A 19,726-nucleotide genomic window follows, 5' to 3' on the forward strand; every position below is an offset into this window, starting at 1 on the left:
TGTCCAACTATTTTACCAGTGTTTTACAAAATATCATTGTATTGTGAACACATTTAGATAAATTAATAAAAATTTAAAAACTTAAGAGCACTTGACAAATCACCCAAGGTTACTGACACGCATTGATGAGAACGGCCAGGGTTCAAAAGGTTAATTATTTCGATGGCGTCCCTTGCAAAATTAAAAAAACTGTAAAGTTTTGGAGTTAGACAATAGACATATATTTTAAGTTTTCGAAGACATTTTAACATTTTAAAGTTGGAATACGCCATGAAAATGGCTGCTATTACGTCATATAACAAAAGAATTAATTGTTATTTATGTAACTGAGCAATGATTAGTACCATTTTGTGGATACTTTTTAATGATTCCTTTCTATTAGAGTTGGTAAAGATCAAAGAATGTCAGTGGCGGGCAAATAGAGATGGCGTTTAATTAAAGGGTGGCGCTGTATTTTTCAACACTTCTTTTACAGTGGCAGTCAAATACCATATTGAATTTATTATTGTATGCTATTGGTATGCACCTAAAATTCTATTATAACCACTCTATACAAATTTTTTAAATATGTCACAAAGATAAAGTTTGTGCAGTGTTGTTCTTACCAAATACAAGTACAGTGAAACATGGATAATCGCCCTCGGATATATCGAACACATGGTTAACTCGAATGGATTTGCTTGGTCCGTTCCCACGCAATGATAAATGGCTCTATATAACTCGACCTCGGCACCGTTAACTCAAACAGTTTTTTGCCGAATTCACAAACGTGGTTTCCGTTCAATTTGTTTAGAAAGAGTTTCCACTAGTCGCGGAGCTGAGACCACTCTGCTTTCTTAACCAAAGCGCTTTTTATACGCGTATAGTGTACATATAATTTCCCTCGTACTGTATAATGGAACCGAAAAAGAAATCGTATAAAAATGATTAATAGGGTTGCTAAGACGTTCGCTTAGTTACGGCCAAGCTATAAACGTTAGAAGGTATTAGCGATAAAAATTTAATAAAGATAGACAGCATGCAAAATAAATATTGTAACAGTGATTATATGCGGATACATAAAGATAAAATGTCACAAATAGGCTCGTGGCTTGGCGTCTGCTACAACAGACATCCACTTTACGATGGCATCACACAAGCAAAGAAAAGCGTGGAAACCTTCTGACAAACTTAAAGTACTCGAGGAAATCGAAGCAGGACAAAAGCTATCAGCATTATCCAAAAAAAGAAAATCTTCCAAAAAGTAGTGTCAACATGGATTAAACAAAAAGAAATAATAAGATCGTTATGTGACCAAAAATCATCAAGGCTAAGAGATCGTTCAACGTCGCACGGTGATTTGGATGGTGTATTATTGACTTGGTTTAGACAAGTGCGTAGTGAAGGCGTGTGTACCTATCGATGGGCCAATTTTGTTAGAAAAGACTAACAAGTTTTTAAGGACTATAATAACTGTTTAAATCTATTTCAGTCACACTGTTGATCTTTGTCAAAAAAATACCTTGTCACAGACTACACTCGATAAGTTTTTTAAATGAAACAACTGATCAGATGTAAAGCATGCTTTTTTGCATTGGTCATAAATGTTTACTTACATTATGTCCAGTTTTAAAAATTATCAGAAAGAATAGATATTTTTCTATTGGGCTGAGATTTGTTTGCAGTCTAGGTGATGTGACTGACAAGACGTTTTAAGATTAAAATTGGCAAAATTGATCTCGAGTAAAACACTCAGAAGAAAAAATGTCTTCTGAGCGTTTTAACCGCGATTAGGTTTTGCCAATTTTAATCTGAAAAAGTTCTGGCAGTCACATCACCTAAAACAACACACAAATCTCAAGTGTATAAAAATATTTATACTTTCTGATAAATACTTTAAAACTATACATCAGATGCCCTTTAACTTACAACAAACAACCTATACTTTAGTTTTATATATACATGTAGTTTGTATATGTATCTACTGATAAATACATTCACTCGTGACTGTGCTCTGATAACTTGAACGCTCTGATAACTCAAACACTTTCGCTCGGTCCCGTGAAGTTTGAGTTATCCATGTTTCACTATATATATATAATAAAGCCTTTTTTAGATTCGGTATTGCAGCGGGTAATGAGGTATGTGATTTCAGCTTGACACTTTTACAATAATACATGCATTGCTACCCCTTCAATCCTTGGAAATTAATTTGAAGCTATCTATTGCAATGAGCAATTCATTCAGACTAACGTTGTAATTCCTTCATAATTACGCAAAAAACTTTGATTTACTTTTGGTATATAAAATGCTTTTCAGTTATATGCAATGCCTAAACACTTTAGAATGGTAATTTTTAATCTTACAAGGTAGCATTTCATGGGAAACTGAGAAAACCTTTCACAGTATACAGTTATTCATTTGTCATTCATTCGTAATGGCAATTAATGTGTATTAATGTGTATCTACTGTGAAATGACATACTAGTCAAAAATATATCTCCGATTCAATAAATAGTCCTCAAAAGATTGCTTGTTCGAGTAAGTTAATAAATAAGTTAACAAGAATCAGAGTGTACAGTGAATAAATACAGAGTGTATGTATATGTGCAGATTACAGAGTGTACAATATAGTGTAGTGGAAACCGATAGCTGCCGATTTAAGAAGGACAGCAGGCAAAGAATGAGCAATGACAGTTTCATTTTTATTGTTTGATTTATGTTGTATTTTGTTTGTGTATTAACAGTAGTATACGGATTGTATTGATATTAAACTGTACTAGTAAAATTATATGGAGTCTATGTTTTGTATATCATATTAACGATAGTAATGTTGTTTACCCGGACAACGAACCATGGTCGGCATGGCCTATAGATAGTTTTATCCGTGTTAGGGCAAGTTTTACTCGGAAGTGACTGTATATACAAGGAGCCCAAACTGTATGAAGGGCAGTTTTTGTTTGGACCTAGTTTGCTTTTGTTTGGTATGATAAATACACATATTTTAGTCACAAGTCTTATTATTGACCCGGATTACCCGGAGGGTGGGTCTCTCACGGACAGCTATCTGTTTTAAGGACGCAGAACCGGGCAACGTTGGATTAGCAGGGACTGCATAAGTAAACTTGGCAGTAGGAATAATCGATAGTAACAAGTGGTAATGGACTAGGAACAGTTTTGAAGGCAGCTGCCGCGGTGACCATTACAATAGGCTATAAATAGTGAATTACATTAATATGTAATTTAGTATACAATTTAGCCTAAAATATAAATCTGTATTCAGTTTTTAAACCACATTCAACAAGTAAAATTGCATGAATAATAAATTGACTTTTCATCTTCCATGTAGGTTTTATCCTGCTTAAAAAGGTCTATATATTGACCTATGTACCATTTCTGATATATATTTCTTTAGAATCAGTTGTCTAAAAATCTGTTCTCATAAAACTTGCATAGAAAAAAATGAGCTATTTTTACAAACCAAACATCTTACCGGCAGGTAAATCTATACTATATACACGTGAATTTGATTCATAGTCAAAATACATCCTTAAGAAACGATTTCGGCTTGTTGGATACAATTTTTCCTTCTCAACTGATATCAGAAGCTTTGCACAGCAGTGTCTGTGCTGGACTAGTCTTCTAAAAATCTCACGAAATCTAATGACAACGTTTGACATACAATGTCAAATTTGCAACAAACAAAAGCTTAATGAAAAATGCCACGACTATACACACAAGAGTTCCAGCCAATGAAGACACATGTTACCAGATTAAGGGTTGTTTTGTTCCAGCATGTTGATTAAAAAAATTTCCTTGCATACACCATATTAAATTTGTTCCTAATATCGTTGAAAATAGCCTTGGTGACGGCTTCATCACAAGTTTCACCGTTAACAACGAGCCAATCAACCAGCATAACTAATAAAGACCACTCATAAGGCACTAATACCAACAATTCAAAGACAAAACATTACATACACATGCCCACCTCATGGGAATAAAACACGAATAACTTTGGTTGGTTATGAAATTAAAGACTAACATGGCGTATAATGGGTAGCGTCTAGTAAAAGCTATTATTGCGCACAAGCTGATTGGCTAATCGCCCCGACACGCGAGGATCTATGCAGCTACGTATAAGCAGAGCCGTATAGTTTCACACAGTGTGAAACTATACGGCTCTGCGTATAAGAAGCAATCGAACATCGATCACAGAAGTGGAGCTAAACCAAACCACCTAAATAATTTTACAGACAAGTAGCAAAATGTCACACAAAAATAACTTTACCGAGAAATAGCAAACTCTCGGAGCGTTACGAATAACATTTTGCTAATAAGCGATCGATTCGATAAAAGTACAAATGATTATTTAGCAGGAAAAAATTCACAGCTATTAGTGGTCTAAAATTAAGCTAGCAAATAGCTTACATTATGCAATGCAGCAATTTGCAGATACACTAGATACAACAAAAACGAAATAACACTACCTAATAAAATACGACTTAAGTATATGTACCGTTGACGAAAGCCGATGCGGGTTGCCGCCAAGAGCGTAAGTAAGTCTACGAACCGTGAATCTAATACGCCGTGTGTTGGCATTGACATAGAGCTTTACTACCGGTTTGGAAAATGCAAACTGAAAAGCTCTGCTGGTAATATCAAAATATATTGCAAACGCCCGACCAAAGCTAAGACGTTGGCTATCCGCAATCGTTCTCGTATTCGAACTATTGTAAAGCGTGACCAAATGAATGTGACATGCGCCCTGACTGTTATAGTGCCTGTATCAAGGCCTTGGAACTTTATGGAACATTAAAGCAAAAATTGTAAAACGTATACTCTAAAAATATTGCTTACGATGCGTTGATAAAAAATATATGTAACAGACACAATACTTAATGCAATCTGGCTAAGTAATGTATTTAAATCGACGAGATTCTGCGCTTGCTCTGTTCTAGTAGGCCATACGCTGTTATGTTTGTAGGGAGAAATTATGTTATACACAATTAATTTTGTGTTGATTTGTCATCTTATTTTATTTTGATTGACTATATTTATCTTGGGCTTGGGTTGCGTGAACTAATTTGATCTATTACTGGTTCAGACACTAGTGAAGGTGTACTGGTATTTACTAGTAAAAGATACTTATTTATTCTATAAGTCCCACAATTAAAATGCACAACAAAATTTTAAAACAATACTAATGACAAAGAGTTTAAATAGCCAATAAATGTTACACCCTTACTCGACCGGTTGTCCATGTTCTTCTGATCAGCCCCTTAGCCTGCGAGTCTCTACAGCCAAACTAGAGTTATGACAGTCCATAGGTAGGGGTTCAGCAGTTGCAATAGTGAAATAGAAAAGACTCAACTGATGATGAAGGAAGAGACTTCACAGGCAGAGGAAAGAGTCTCAGTGGGCAGAGGGGAAAGAGAGGCAGAGTTGTTAGAGCTGTTCTTTGTATAGATGTCCCTGTTAGCCTATGAGCAGGTGTTTAGGTGATCAGATTTTACTCTTTATTTTGCTGAGGATCGATATTTGCACTTGTTCTAAGTACTTCATTGGGGTGTGCGAATATATCTTGTTTGCGTCAGTCTCCGGCTGGTGTATGTGATGTAAACATGGATGGTGGAACTCGTGACTAACTTCTGGTAACTAGGACATGTCTGTCGGAGGATGGCAGAGCTGTATACATATAATCGTCTCTAATGTCTTTTTGTGGTTCTCTAAAATGTTGAGTAAGGTATTTTTTCAATTTGTCTTTGCTTCTATCTTTCGAATGTCTATTTGGTAGCTTCTTGATCTGCTGATTAGTTTGCTTCTTTTGGGTGAGCTTTTTTAACCCTTTGATGGGGTAAACGACCAAAATGTTGTTTATCGGTTCTGTGGGGAAATGACTTTGCTGTAGCTTTCGGTAGACGTTTATAAAGCTGTCGCCTAGTAACATTAAACAGAGAATATAAACGCTAGTAAATCTTAAATATTATTGACAAGATATTAGTTGATGAATTACAATATGAAATGATCATCTGTGAGGCGTTGCTTTGTACTAAAAGCTAAAGAAATCGGGACTCCTTTGAAAAAATAGAAGTTGGAAAAACCAGTCAACATATGGCTCGAAGTTCAAAACGTAAAAATTAAAATTTATTTGATCCCACAATCGCCAGTGATCTTTTGTCTGATCAATATGATAATAATTTAGATGCTAGTAGTGATGTTAACTTTTAAGACTTTGATTATACAGAGAAAAGTGATGGCTATAGTAGCTCGGACGATGACGTTGCTACTGGCATCGGCTACGCCATGGCGTTGGACTTTTCCGAAAGGAATGCTTCCAAGCATTTCATACATAAACATTTGTACATAGTTGTAACTTTTTTGTAGTAGTACATATATAAATGCATGTTTATATACAAAAGATTTTGTTGACAAAAATAAATTTTTGGTTGAGCTATGTTTATTCATAGAATACCGATTTTATTGAATTTCCAAAAATAAATTACGATTTTCGGTGGTTTGTGCGGGACTTTCACCCAGCCAAAGGGTTAATACAGTAGATGTTTTGTTGATTAAATGTTGACTTCTGACAAAATTTACGTTACGGTTATTCGGTATCAAAAGGTTCACCATGTCTTACTCTGCTCTGTTGTAGGTTCAAAATATGTGGAAATGTGATTATAAGTTCATAAAAGCTCAAAAACAAACAGTTAATTGCAGCCATCACGAAAACGTAGGTTGGAATCCCTCTCAAAAATGGCTCGAATGTGATGTAGTTGAACACACTGTGCTTCTGTTTACACCTTCATGCAACCTCATCCGTTGAAATATTTTCGCAAATGAACTTCACACATTCAATAAAACTATGTCTATTGCCCTCTCACGCCTATTTCGTTATCATTGTAATGCTGTCACTTTGAGCACTGATTTCTCAAAACCTAGTTTAAAAATCAGTTTAATTTCCCAACCTTAGCTTGAGGCTTTACGTATCATCCTCTGATAAACATAAGGAGCCTGTTGGTAACCTGTGAAGGTTGAAAAATGCTGCAGAAATTGTTCGCGCCCTTTGGCGAAAGATACGGGTCACCTGATCAGATTATGACTAGATGATTAGACCAAGCTGAAACGAAACTGTAAAGTAGCGAGCATCTATATTTGATAAGGGCTTTCTGGTAGAACCCGAAGTGTTTGTCATAAACTAGTGCTACGAGACATTTTATATTGAGCCTTTTATTGGCCTTTCATTTCATGTAATAACATCACGTGTCAAAACAATAACCACGTCGAGTTGAATACATCATCAAAATAAAAGATTCCAACCTACACCCATTTTTTTAACTGTTCGTTTTTGAACTTTTAAGATCTTGAAATCACATATTTTCCTATTTCCATATTTAGAATCACATATTTTGAACCTACAACACAGCAGAGTAAGACATGGTGAACCTTTTGATACCAAATAACTGTAAATTTGTTGCAAGTCACCGTTCACGCAAATTGTGTTTGATATCTTGGTTTGGTGATATCTCCATTTGACAATGCACTGACAAAGAAAAAAGAAATTGTTATGGAGCTAATTGATACTTGTCATGAAGCACATTTTTTACTAGAGCTCTTTCATAAAGACAGGTCGTGAAGATAGCGCAACGCATTCCACTTTTTTTATACGTTATTTTTTATCTGCAGCTCTCTTGATCTTTTATGGTTCATATTTTCTCTCTTCGTCAATTGTTTCTTGTATTATAACTGACTAATCCTTTAAATTTTTATTTCTTTTTGTAATGACATTGTTATGTGTTTGTTGTCGGAAGGATATACACGATTATTCCTCATCCACACACACATTAGTGTTGAAGTGACATTTTATTACATTTTTGACTACGTTTAGTTTTTTGTCTTTTCTTAAGCTGTATGAACTAATTGATTAACCCTTTCAGCCCTAATTATTTTCCAGTTGAGTGCCCCCCTGGCCTAATTAATTTTTCACACTCAATATTTAATAAAGTGAGGTGTGTTAGATTGAGCATAAATAAAGCTGTGTTCAAGATAAATGAAAATAGTTTTTTGTAACTTGTTGGTAACATTCTTAGCTACATTTTGATACTAATATATACACATTAGATTAATCTATATAGGATGTTATTGATAAGATTCAAATCGATACTTTTTTTGGAAATCGAAAAGTCTAAGTTTGGTTGCTACTACCAGTCAGCTTTTTGGTTGATAACACTTCAGTAACATATTAGGATGACAAGAAAATGTGTTATCATCAAGTTGCAAAAAAAATTTGGAGTTCTAACCAATAGAACTGAAATTATGAGCCTATACGCAATATTATGGCATAATGTAGTTTCCGTTCCATTGTTCAATCAATTGGTATATAAGGTCTATATATCATATTTACATTCTATAAGGACAACATTTATTGCAGTTATGATAATAAACACGAGATGCAAACAACTGGAGTACAAAACTAATATAATTTATCGTTTTATCAACTAAAATTGTGAAAAGATTTGTCAACTAAAATTTTTTTCTTCAAAAAATTTAAAAGTTATAACAATTTAGTAATTCTGACGTAGTGCAATTGAAACCTACTTTGTGCTGCTAATAAACGGTCATGTTGTTGTTGTAGATCGCTGTCACTGCTAAATTCTTCACCTGAACTAATTATTACGTTAGATTGTAAGATTTAGCCTTCATCTTTCGGCAAACGCATTCAATATGGCGACCTCCAGAGTTGAAGTTTGAAATCTATTACGGGATTTGCCTAGTAAAGTGCTTTTATCCAACCACATTTCTGGTATCAAAACAATCATCAGACTGTTATCTTTCGAAATAAAGCTATAAAAAACGATAAACACAAATGGAGTATCAATAAAGTTACTCAGAAAGTGTCCTGAAAGTGTTGGCTTCAGGCCCAAGTGTGAACAACTTCTCCCGAAATAGTTGGCATCAGGGGTGAAAGGGTTAATACTGGTTCAGACACAAATAAAAGTTTTAGGTTAAAAATAATACCAATATTTACCAGAAAAGGATACATCTTTGTTTTTACTAGTCCAACTCTTTAAATATCAAACTAACTTAATTTTAAGGCTGATAATATTGGCAAGAGGTTAAAAATAACCCATGAAAGTTCCACCCTTCAAATAACATTTGTCCAGAGTCTTTCGCTCAGTTCATACATTCACGAGTCTCGACAGTAAAAAAAAGCAGTCATTTTAGCTGTTTTATTTGATAGATGTCTCTGTTAGCCTGTGAAAAGATGCTTAGGTGCTCCGGCTCTGTTCTTTATCTTGTAGAAGTTTGGTATATCAGTGAAATTGTCTTGCGTGCGTTACAGAAATGTACTGGTTGAAATTGATAACTCCTGTTGTTTTGGTGGTGTTTATTTGAGGTTGGCAAAGCTGTGTACGTGTCATCGCCTCGAATTTCTTTTGGCACAGGCCTGGATGGTATTGTGGCTGTTAAACAATGCGTTGTACTAAGAATTGTTAATTCTGAGTGCAACCCATAAAATGTATCATACTAGAGACTACATACAACTGAAATGTATCATACTAGAGACTACATACACCTGAAATGTATCATACTAGAGACTACATACAACTGAAATGTATCATACTAGAGACTACATACACCTGAAATGTATCATACTAGAGACTACATACAACTGAAATGTATCATACTAGAGACTACTTACAATTAAAATGTATCGTACTAGAGACTACATACACCTGAAATGTATCATACTAGAGACTACATACACCTGAAATGTATCATACTAGAGACTACACGCACCTAAAATGTATCATACTAGAGACTACACGCACCTAAAATGTATCATACTAGAGACTACATGCACCTAAAATGTATCATACTAGAGACTACATACACCTGAAATGTATCGTACTAGAGACTACATACAACTAAAATGTATCGTGCTAGAGACTACATACAACTAAAATGTATCGTACTAGAGACTACTTACAACTGAAATGTATCGTACTAGAGACTACATACACCTGAAATGTATCATACTAGAGACTACATACACCTGAAATGTATCATACTAGAGACTACACGCACCTAAAATGTATCATACTAGAGACTACACGCACCTAAAATGTATCATACTAGAGACTACATGCACCTAAAATGTATCATACTAGAGACTACATACACCTGAAATGTATCGTACTAGAGACTACATACAACTAAAATGTATCGTGCTAGAGACTACATACAACTAAAATGTATCGTACTAGAGACTACATACACCTGAAATGTATCATGCTAGAGACTACATACAACTAAAATGTATCATACTAAAGACTACATACACCTAAAATGTATCATACTAGAGACTACATGCACCTAAAATGTATCATACTAGAGACTACATACACCTGAAATGTATCATACTAGAGACTACATACAACTAAAATGCATCGTACTGGAAACTACTTACAACTGAAATGTATTGTACTAGAGACTACATACAACTGAAATGTATCATACTAGAGACTACATACAACTGAAATGTATCGTACTAGAGACTACATACACCTGAAATGTATCATACTAGAGACTACATACAACTAAAATGTATCATACTAGAGACTACATACACCTGAAATGTATCATACTAGAGATTACATACACCTGAAATGTATCGTACTAGAGACTACATACAACTAAAATGTATCATACTAGAGACTACACGCACCTAAAATGTATCATACTAGAGACTACATGCACCTAAAATGTATCATACTAGAGACTACATACACCTGAAATTTATCGTACTAGAGACTACATACAACTAAAATGTATCGTACTAAAGACTACATACAACTAAAATGTATCGTACTAAAGACTACATACAACTAAAATGTATCGTACTAGAGACTACATACACCTGAAATGTATCATGCTAGAGACTACATACAACTAAAATGTATCATACTAAAGACTACATGCACCTAAAATGTATCATACTAGAGACTACATGCACCTGAAATGTATCATACTAGAGACTACATACAACTAAAATGTATCGTACTAGAAACTACTTACAACTGAAATGTATTGTACTAGAGACTACATACAACTGAAATGTATCATACTAGAGACTACATACAACTGAAATGTATCGTACTAGAGACTACATACACCTGAAATGTATCATACTAGAGACTACATACACCTGATATGTATCATACTAGAGACTACATACAACTAAAATGTATCATACTAGAGACTACATACACCTGAAATGTATCATACTAGAGACTACATACAACTGAAATGTATCGTACTAGAGACTACATACACCTGAAATGTATCATACTAGAGACTACATACACCTGATATGTATCATACTAGAGACTACATACAACTAAAATGTATCATACTAGAGACTACATACACCTGAAATGTATCATACTAGAGATTACATACACCTGAAATGTATCGTACTAGAGACTACATACAACTAAAATGTATCATACTAGAGACTACACGCACCTAAAATGTATCATACTAGAGACTACATGCACCTAAAATGTATCATACTAGAGACTACATACACCTGAAATTTATCGTACTAGAGACTACATACAACTAAAATGTATCGTACTAAAGACTACATACAACTAAAATGTATCGTACTAAAGACTACATACAACTAAAATGTATCGTACTAGAGACTACATACAACTAAAATGTATCATACTAGAGACTACATGCAACTAAAACCAAGTCTCGTACGAGTTCATGTAGTCTGCACGATATTGTGGAAAGGATGCAATATACATGTATTAAAAATTGTTCCTCTGTTACGTTTGGGTCGGTGTAGAAATCTGAAGGGATGACCAAAATTACTAAATTGATGAATTATATAACAACAGCTGAACTACATAGAACTATGTGTAAACAATATTTAAAGTGGAGCAGACAGTTTGCTGGCAGTCTCAAAGTTAGGACCTGTTCGTTAATCAGGAAGGCTAGGCCAACAATTAATCTAATGACACATCGGGAATAAATACACTAGCAATGTTCTTAGAGAGAGTTAGGCATAGGTTCATCTTGCATTGTTCCAAATTTGAAGGCACGGTGCAGTTTAGCCCGCTAAAAGATTAAATATGGCTTGACAGCTAGGCAGTATCGGCTTAGAAAGCCTAGTCTACAAGTACTATTGAAGAGCGTTATGCAACTGGTTTGGTTGACCAGCTTGTATTTATGTTACTATTACAGAGGTCGACCCTAAGTTGTCAGCACAGCTATTTGAGCTGCCCACTTTGTATGAGTTTATATATTGACACTTGCCAAGTTTATATTCTTGTATAAAAATTCTTGTGACTAAGCGATAGCATCAACCTTTATCAAAAATTCAAATTGCTGTAAAATAAAGAGATGACCTGCAAAAGTGTTGAGTTGGCAAGTTTAAAGGATTACCTGCAAGTAAATCTTTTCCGACCTCCGACGCCCATTCCAACAGCCATAAGATGATCACCTGCGAGTGAACGCTGCTTGACTGCTGATGCCCTTTCTCTATTGCCATAAAATGTGACCTGCGAGTAATTGTTGCCTGACTTTTGATGTCCACAGAAAGAATACCATCAACAACACAAGTTTTTGCAAATACAGTGTTACCTTGCTCGGATTCCAAAAACTCTTAAGCTAAACAATTAGTTTCCATTTAAAATTAAAAAAATTGATGTAATCTGTTGCAGCCCTTTAAAATGCTCCAAACCCACTCAATAATAACTCCTTTAACTATTATATGTAGTATAAAGTACAGATTGAATGTGAAAAGCCGTTATAACAAAAATCTAAACTAAAAGGAATAAGTTATCAATACAACCAATAGGAAATACTGTCTCACCTTCAAGGCAATCGAGTACACTAGAAAGGTTTGCGTCTGTCTGGTCTTCAAGTAATATCGGCGTTAAAGGTATTGTTGATAATTTTCTCTACAGATTTTCTCTTGTGAATCTATAGCGAAACATTCGAAATTCCATTAGGTATGGGCCCAATTTTGGCACAATAAACAAATGTTGCTCACAAATGCAAACTAATCGCGACACATTTTATACTACCCAGCAGGGAATTCTTAACTGTAAAAGCTGCACAAGCCAAGCTCGTGTTTCAACATTCAGCTTGGATTCCAAACATTCATTTTTGGAATGACTCGTATCTCAGGGTTTCGCTGTAGTTAAATTAATTTAAACTTGAAATTCCCCTGTCATACGGTCCACGTCCAAAGTGATATCGGAAAAAAGAAAGGGTACTGATGGTTGAGAAATGCAATATTAGCAGTCAACTGGCAGTGCAATAGGATAACTGCAATGGTAGCTGTAATGTACTGGGTGTGGGTGTTATTATGTACAACAAACAGCAATAATGAAAGGAAATGATTATATGTTTATCTCTCTCCCCCTGCAATAGGAGAAATGCAATATTAGAAGTAAAATGCACTGATATTGTTAGAATAACCAATATTATTGATATAGTAATACAGTAATAATAGAAAACCAATGCACAATTTTGTTTACATACCCAAGCGTCATAGCTAACAATATCAAGAAGTTGTGACATTTATACAGATTTTTAGAAAATCTATTTAACAAAACTATTTAGAAAAATTATAACAGTAACATATTGCCCAACGTCGATCACTATATACTTCGATCTTGTAAATTCGAATGCTTATTCTTATCATTAAATCTTATAAAATCGAATAATTATTCTTATAGTTAAATCTTATAAAATCGAATAATTATTCTTATAATTAAATATTGTAATGATCTCATAAGAATCGTTAGAAAAAATATAATCGTCATTTCCTTTACTTTCACTGCTTTGGACATCAGTTGGAATACCAAATTACTCATGAGTGTCCAAAATGTCAGTTACTCTGAAATCGGCAAAAAAGAAACGATTGTATTTCAGTATTTCTACGTTAATTACGGGAACCTTCGGCAATTGGACAATGCTATAGACTGGTGAAATGTGCATGTTTTTTTGTCGTGAAATGCGCACGACCTAATGGTTCTATTGTCACTCGGCGTTTCGTTTGCTGGTCTTAATTTTGATAAAAATAAGGCTGGGGAAGTTTTAATAACGATTTTAGGCGGAATTAATTTGTCTATTTATGTATAATCCAATCAGATGGGTAAGGTTTAGGAAATTTTCTACAAGTAATAAAGAATTGGTAACACATTTAAATAGAATTTGAATGAACGACTCCATTGAAAAATAGTTAAATTTGTTGATGAGATTTCGGTACAAGGGTTTGCGACGGCTGTTAATGAATAGTTTTTGTGACTTGTGTGCACATATGCATTTATCATAAATCTCTCAAACAATCGCTTTGCTCGTGTTTAGTCGTGGGATGAACAGTACATATACAAATAGAGTACACCTTGATGACATGATGACCTTACAAGCAAAAAGAGGGGCATTAATTTTATATTATAGGAGCTCAGATTGAGGCCAACTGTCGCTGCCAGTAGGACCCTTAGCCCGAGTGCATGAAAGCCAGTTCATATAAAAGAGACTATTATCTGCGTGTCCGGAATCAGTCCTGTTTTATGACCTGAATATTGACAGCATTATTTTGCAGTATATATTGCTTTTGTAGAACACTATCAGTTATAAAGACCGAGTAACCATTATCAGTGAAAATGGTGAGTGTTTGACTGCCAGACTTGATCTATGAGCTGCATATTAATATCTCAAGTGTGTATTTTCTGTATTGCGTATAACCTTTACCTTTTAAGTAAGTTGTGGATGCCAGAGGTGCTTGTAAAACTGTACGCTGTTAAATTCGAGTTGTAGAGTCTTCTACCCTTCGATAAGAGCCTTCCTTTTCTTGAAGACATTTGGAAGAAACTAGAATCACATCTCTGTTTTTGGTGCATATGCCGCCACTTAGGTATTGACAGCATTTCCTTCTACAAACAAACAATATCGGTGAGAGGGGTTGTTGCCTCATTACAAATTGTATAATGAGGTTTCTTTATACATATACAAACCATATTGATAAAAAGGGCTGCTATTTCATTATTGGTTCTATTTGGTTTCCTTCTACAATCATTATTGGTAAGAGGGATTTCTGCCTCATTACAAATTGTATATTGTGGTTTTCATTATCAAACTAGGTGAATGCCCGGCATTGCACAGGTAATGGGTAATGAGGCACGGGTAATGGGCAGTGCACTGGTAATGAAATTTTTGAGCAAAAAAGGTTTTGCTCAGAAAATTCATTTTAATCAACAGTTACCATTCTAGCTTTTAAATGAAGGTGTTGTTTATTTCTATGTACTGTGTTTTTATGTGTACTGAGTTTGTTTCGGTGTAATTCACACAGTATCGGTACAGTACAGTGTCTGCTTCAGCTCTATAATGATTACTATAGTCTTGTTGGCCATGTGAGTTTAAAGGTTGACTTGCAACAAAATTCACATTACAGTTATTTGGTATCAAAAGATTCACCATGTCTTACTCTGCTGTGTTGTAGGTGCCAAATATGTGGAAATGTGATTACAAGCTCTTAAAAGCTTAAAAACAAAAAGCTTGCAGAAAACACCGTAGATTTGAATCCCTTTCCAAAACTGCTCAAATGGGACGTAGTTGAACACAATGGCTTCTGTTTACACTTTCATGCGACGTCAGTCGTCGCAATATTTTCACAAATATACTTCATGCATTCAATAAAAGCATTTCTATTGTCTGTACGCGTTTATTTCATCATCATTGTAATGCTGTCACTTTGAGCACTGATATTTCAAAACCTATCGTGAAAATTGTTTAATTTTTTAACCTTAGCTTAAAGGAGTGCATATCATCTTGTGATAAACATGATGAGCCTGTTGCTCACCTGTGATAGTCGAAAAATGCTGCTGAAATTGTTCGAGCCATTTGGCAGAAAGTATGGGTCACATGATCAGATTACGACTAGATGATAAGACCAGGCTGAAATGAAACTGTGAAGTAACGAGCATCTTTATTTGATACGGGCTTTCTGGTAGAACCCAAGGTGTTTGTCAAAAAAATAGTATAGTGCTATGAGACGTTATATATTAAGCCTTTTATTGGCCTTTAATTTCACAGGGTAACATCACGTGCCAAAACAATAACCACAAAGTTTGAGTACGTCATTGAAATAAAGAGATTCCAAACTACGACATTTCCATAATGGTTGCTATTAACTGTTCGTTTTTGAGCTTTTAAGAGCTCGTAATCACATTTCCACATATTTTTCACCTACAACACAGCAGAGTAAGACATGTTGAACCTTTTGATACCAAATAACTGTAATGTAAATTTTGTTACAAGTAAACCATTAAGCATTTTTCTTTGCGTATGGGTCCAAATTTTTCTTCTGGTATGGTTTCATGCATAACACTAGCTTCAGTGTTAAGCATGGAGCCAAGAAAGATCGGCATGTGTAATAAGTATGTGACCAATTTATTCTATAGAATAGCCAGTTCGACAGCGTAGTGTATTGGATAAATGCATGTCTGCAGAAATGGAGGTTGTGACTTCAAATCCAGTGCACAGCAGATATTTTTATTCCTAAAACTATCTCCATAACTGGACATAACATAACAAACATTGGGATTTATACCTATAGACTAGTCGAATGCCTGGCATTGCATGGATCATAAAATCCTACCCGATGAATTTGAATAACTTATCTCGCTAGCTAGTAGTCTAAATATTTATTAAAATAATAGCAGTGTTTAAAGCTAGCTTAATATTTGTTACGTTATGCATAATGATCAACTGTGCTAGTGTATAACCCCAAGCGCTTTAAATTGGAGTATTTTAACCAATTTACAGTAGTTAATGTAATCACAATCGTTCACAGTTAAACGATCGTAATGTTGTGGTTTAGATCACTGGCCTTCAGACTTGTAGGTACTGAGATCAAATGTTTTGCGCAGCTGATTTTTCATTTTTAATTTTAATCGCTACAACGGGACACGGTGATGATCAACGAGAAGACTAGCAAAAAACAAACACTGAGATTTAAATATAAATATACCAGAACCTATTGGCTGTATAGCATTTACACACGCTTATAGGAGGCGATGGAAGAGCTGCTCGCTACATATCCACAGCATAAAGAAATCATCAGCGAGTCACCAGCAGCCTCACCTACAATTTGTGGTGGCTGTTATGAAGTTCTTACGTCTTTTACTGAAGATAGATTTCTGGTGCAGGTTAGTGACGTCCCCGCTATAGTTTTGTAGTAAACAAAGCTATTTATTCTAATGGTTTTAGTAGCTCTTAAGTACTCATCTGCATATCCTGCTTTCATGCCAATGAAATGCTTGCATTTATTTACTTAGACTTGCATTTCTCACAGCATTTAACTAGGAGTATGCGCAGCGGCGATAATTTATCATTTGTAAAAGACTATCCTTCTCTCAGCTCATCTTCTTTATAATTTGTAATGCATTCTTACATTGAATGCATATTTCAAGATTGTCAAAATGCTTTGTTTGCTCAATAGAGTTGAGCTAAAATGTGGTATGACTGTTCACCTGTGTTACTAAAATGTGGTATGACTGTTCACCTGTATAACTAACATGTGAAATGAATGTTCACCTGTGTAACTAACATGTAATATGACTGTTCACCTGTGTTACTAGAATGTGGTATGACTGTTCACTTGTGCAACTAAAATGTGGTACAACTGTTCACCTGTGTAACTAACATGTAATATGACTGTTCACCTGTGTTACAAGAATGTGGTATAACTGTTCACCTGTGTAACTCAAATGTGGTATGACTCTTCACCTGTTTAACTAAAATTTGGTATCCCACTTATATTAATGTATCTCTATGATTAGGCAATTTTTCAAGTCTGTTTTTACTAATACTTAAATAATTTAGTTTTACTTATAATGTTGGTTTACACATTTAGTTTTCGACTCGGTTTCACATAATGTACGTAGCTTCATACTGTATGTGATTACTTCAAGTATATGTCAATATTTTCTTGGCCCTTGAATGAATTAAACAGAATACAATGTATTCTTATGAGAATATTTGCTTTAACTTATGAAGATTTCAACATATGAAGTAAATATTGGGATATATTATTGGAATGAATTTTTGGGGTGGATTATTGGGATAGATTATTGGGGTGGATTATTGGGATAGATTATTGGGGTGGATTATTGGGATGGGTTATTGGAATTGATTATTGGAATGAATTATTGGGACGGATTACTGGGATGGATTATTGGAATAGATCGTTGGGATGGATTATTGGGATGGATGATTGGGATGGATTATTGGAATGGATTATTGGGATGGATGATTGGGATGTGTAATGATCCTCTGTTTTAGGACTATTAACTATAAGTGCTGGATTGTCGGTTCAAGTAGTTGGTTTATGATTTGCGAATTTAGAGGACTGTATTTTAGGTGTAGATTTAATGTCAAGAATTAGATTGGTTTGTTTTAACTGATAAACTTCAAAACAGGTTATATTTATCAAAAATTCAAACTTTCAATAACAGAAAATCAACACTATATAAAGGCTAATCAATCAAGTCAAGAGTTGATGCTAATTGTGCAAGTCTAAAAATATAAAAAGTAATACAAGAGCAGAGTGATACCTAGAGTGTGAGTAAAATATGGAATTCAAATTGTTTCTGATCTACGCATGCTTATATGAGTCCAGAAATCTGTTTCCTAATTATATCAAAAATGGTTAAATAAAAGGCGATGAGTGGGTCTGTAAGAGCTGTATAATACTTTTACGACAGGATGCATAAATATTAATATAGAAGTGGAATCACATTATAAGTTTCTTTGTTTCACAATGACACGGTATTGATGGGCTGTGTAACTAAAGTTTACAAATACTGGGTCCTTCACAGATGGATTATTGGGGTGGATTATTTGGATCCATTATTACATGATGGATTATCTTGCTATATCAAGGTTTGACTCTACTTGAATGAATCAGTGGATGTTTACATAAGTTAAATAGTTTAGTTAAGTATTTGTGTTGTTATTTGAAAACAATGTTTTATTTGAACAATATGTGTTTAATGTAAAAATCATTTTTAACTTCATAGGGATCTACTTGTGGTAAATTAGACATAGATGAGATAGATCTTTGATTGCTTGTCCTTCTACATGCGCAATGTATATGCACTCACACAGCGTTCTTTAAATGTTAGTTTGACATACTTATAACACTTTATACACCATCTTATGTAGTACTCAGTGGTAGTACTCTATACACCATCTTATGTAGTACTCAGTGGTAGTACTCTGTACACCATCTTATGTAGTACTCAGTGGTAGTACTCTATACACCATCTTATGTAATACTCTGTGGTAGTACTCTATACACCATCTTATGTAGTACTCAGTGGTAGTACTCTATACACCATCTTATGTAGTACTCAGTGGTAGTACTCTATACACCATCTTATGTAGTACTCTGTGGTAGTACTCTATATACCATCTTATGTAGTACTCTGTATACTCAGTGGTAGTACTCTATACACCATCTTATGTAGTACTCTGTATACTCAGTGATAGTACTTTATACACCATCTTATGTAGTACTCTGTATACTCAGTGGTAGTACTCTACACAATCTTATGTAGTACTCTGTATACTCAGTGGTAGTACTTTATACACCATCTTATGTAGTACTCTGTATACTCAGTGGTTGTACTTTATACACCATCTTATGTAGTACTCTGTAT

At 34.6% G+C, this 19,726-nt stretch overlaps 1 protein-coding gene across 1 annotated transcript in view; it reads left to right on the forward strand.

The window, feature by feature from the left end:
* Positions 1–4,705: 4,705 nt before the first annotated feature.
* Positions 4,706–19,726, forward strand: part of LOC137396590 (tRNA pseudouridine synthase Pus10-like) — a 39,729-nt gene continuing 24,708 nt past the window's right edge. Inside the window, exons 1-4 of the mRNA XM_068082903.1 lie at positions 4,706–4,814; positions 14,626–14,671; positions 14,823–14,957; positions 17,075–17,212. Coding sequence (XP_067939004.1) covers positions 14,669–14,671; positions 14,823–14,957; positions 17,075–17,212 — 276 coding nt within the window. The 5' untranslated portion in view covers positions 4,706–4,814; positions 14,626–14,668. The remainder of the gene's footprint in view (positions 4,815–14,625; positions 14,672–14,822; positions 14,958–17,074; positions 17,213–19,726) is intronic.

Source organism: Watersipora subatra, chromosome 5, assembly GCF_963576615.1.
Source record: "Watersipora subatra chromosome 5, tzWatSuba1.1, whole genome shotgun sequence".
NCBI classification, from domain to species: Eukaryota; Metazoa; Bryozoa; class Gymnolaemata; order Cheilostomatida; family Watersiporidae; genus Watersipora; species Watersipora subatra.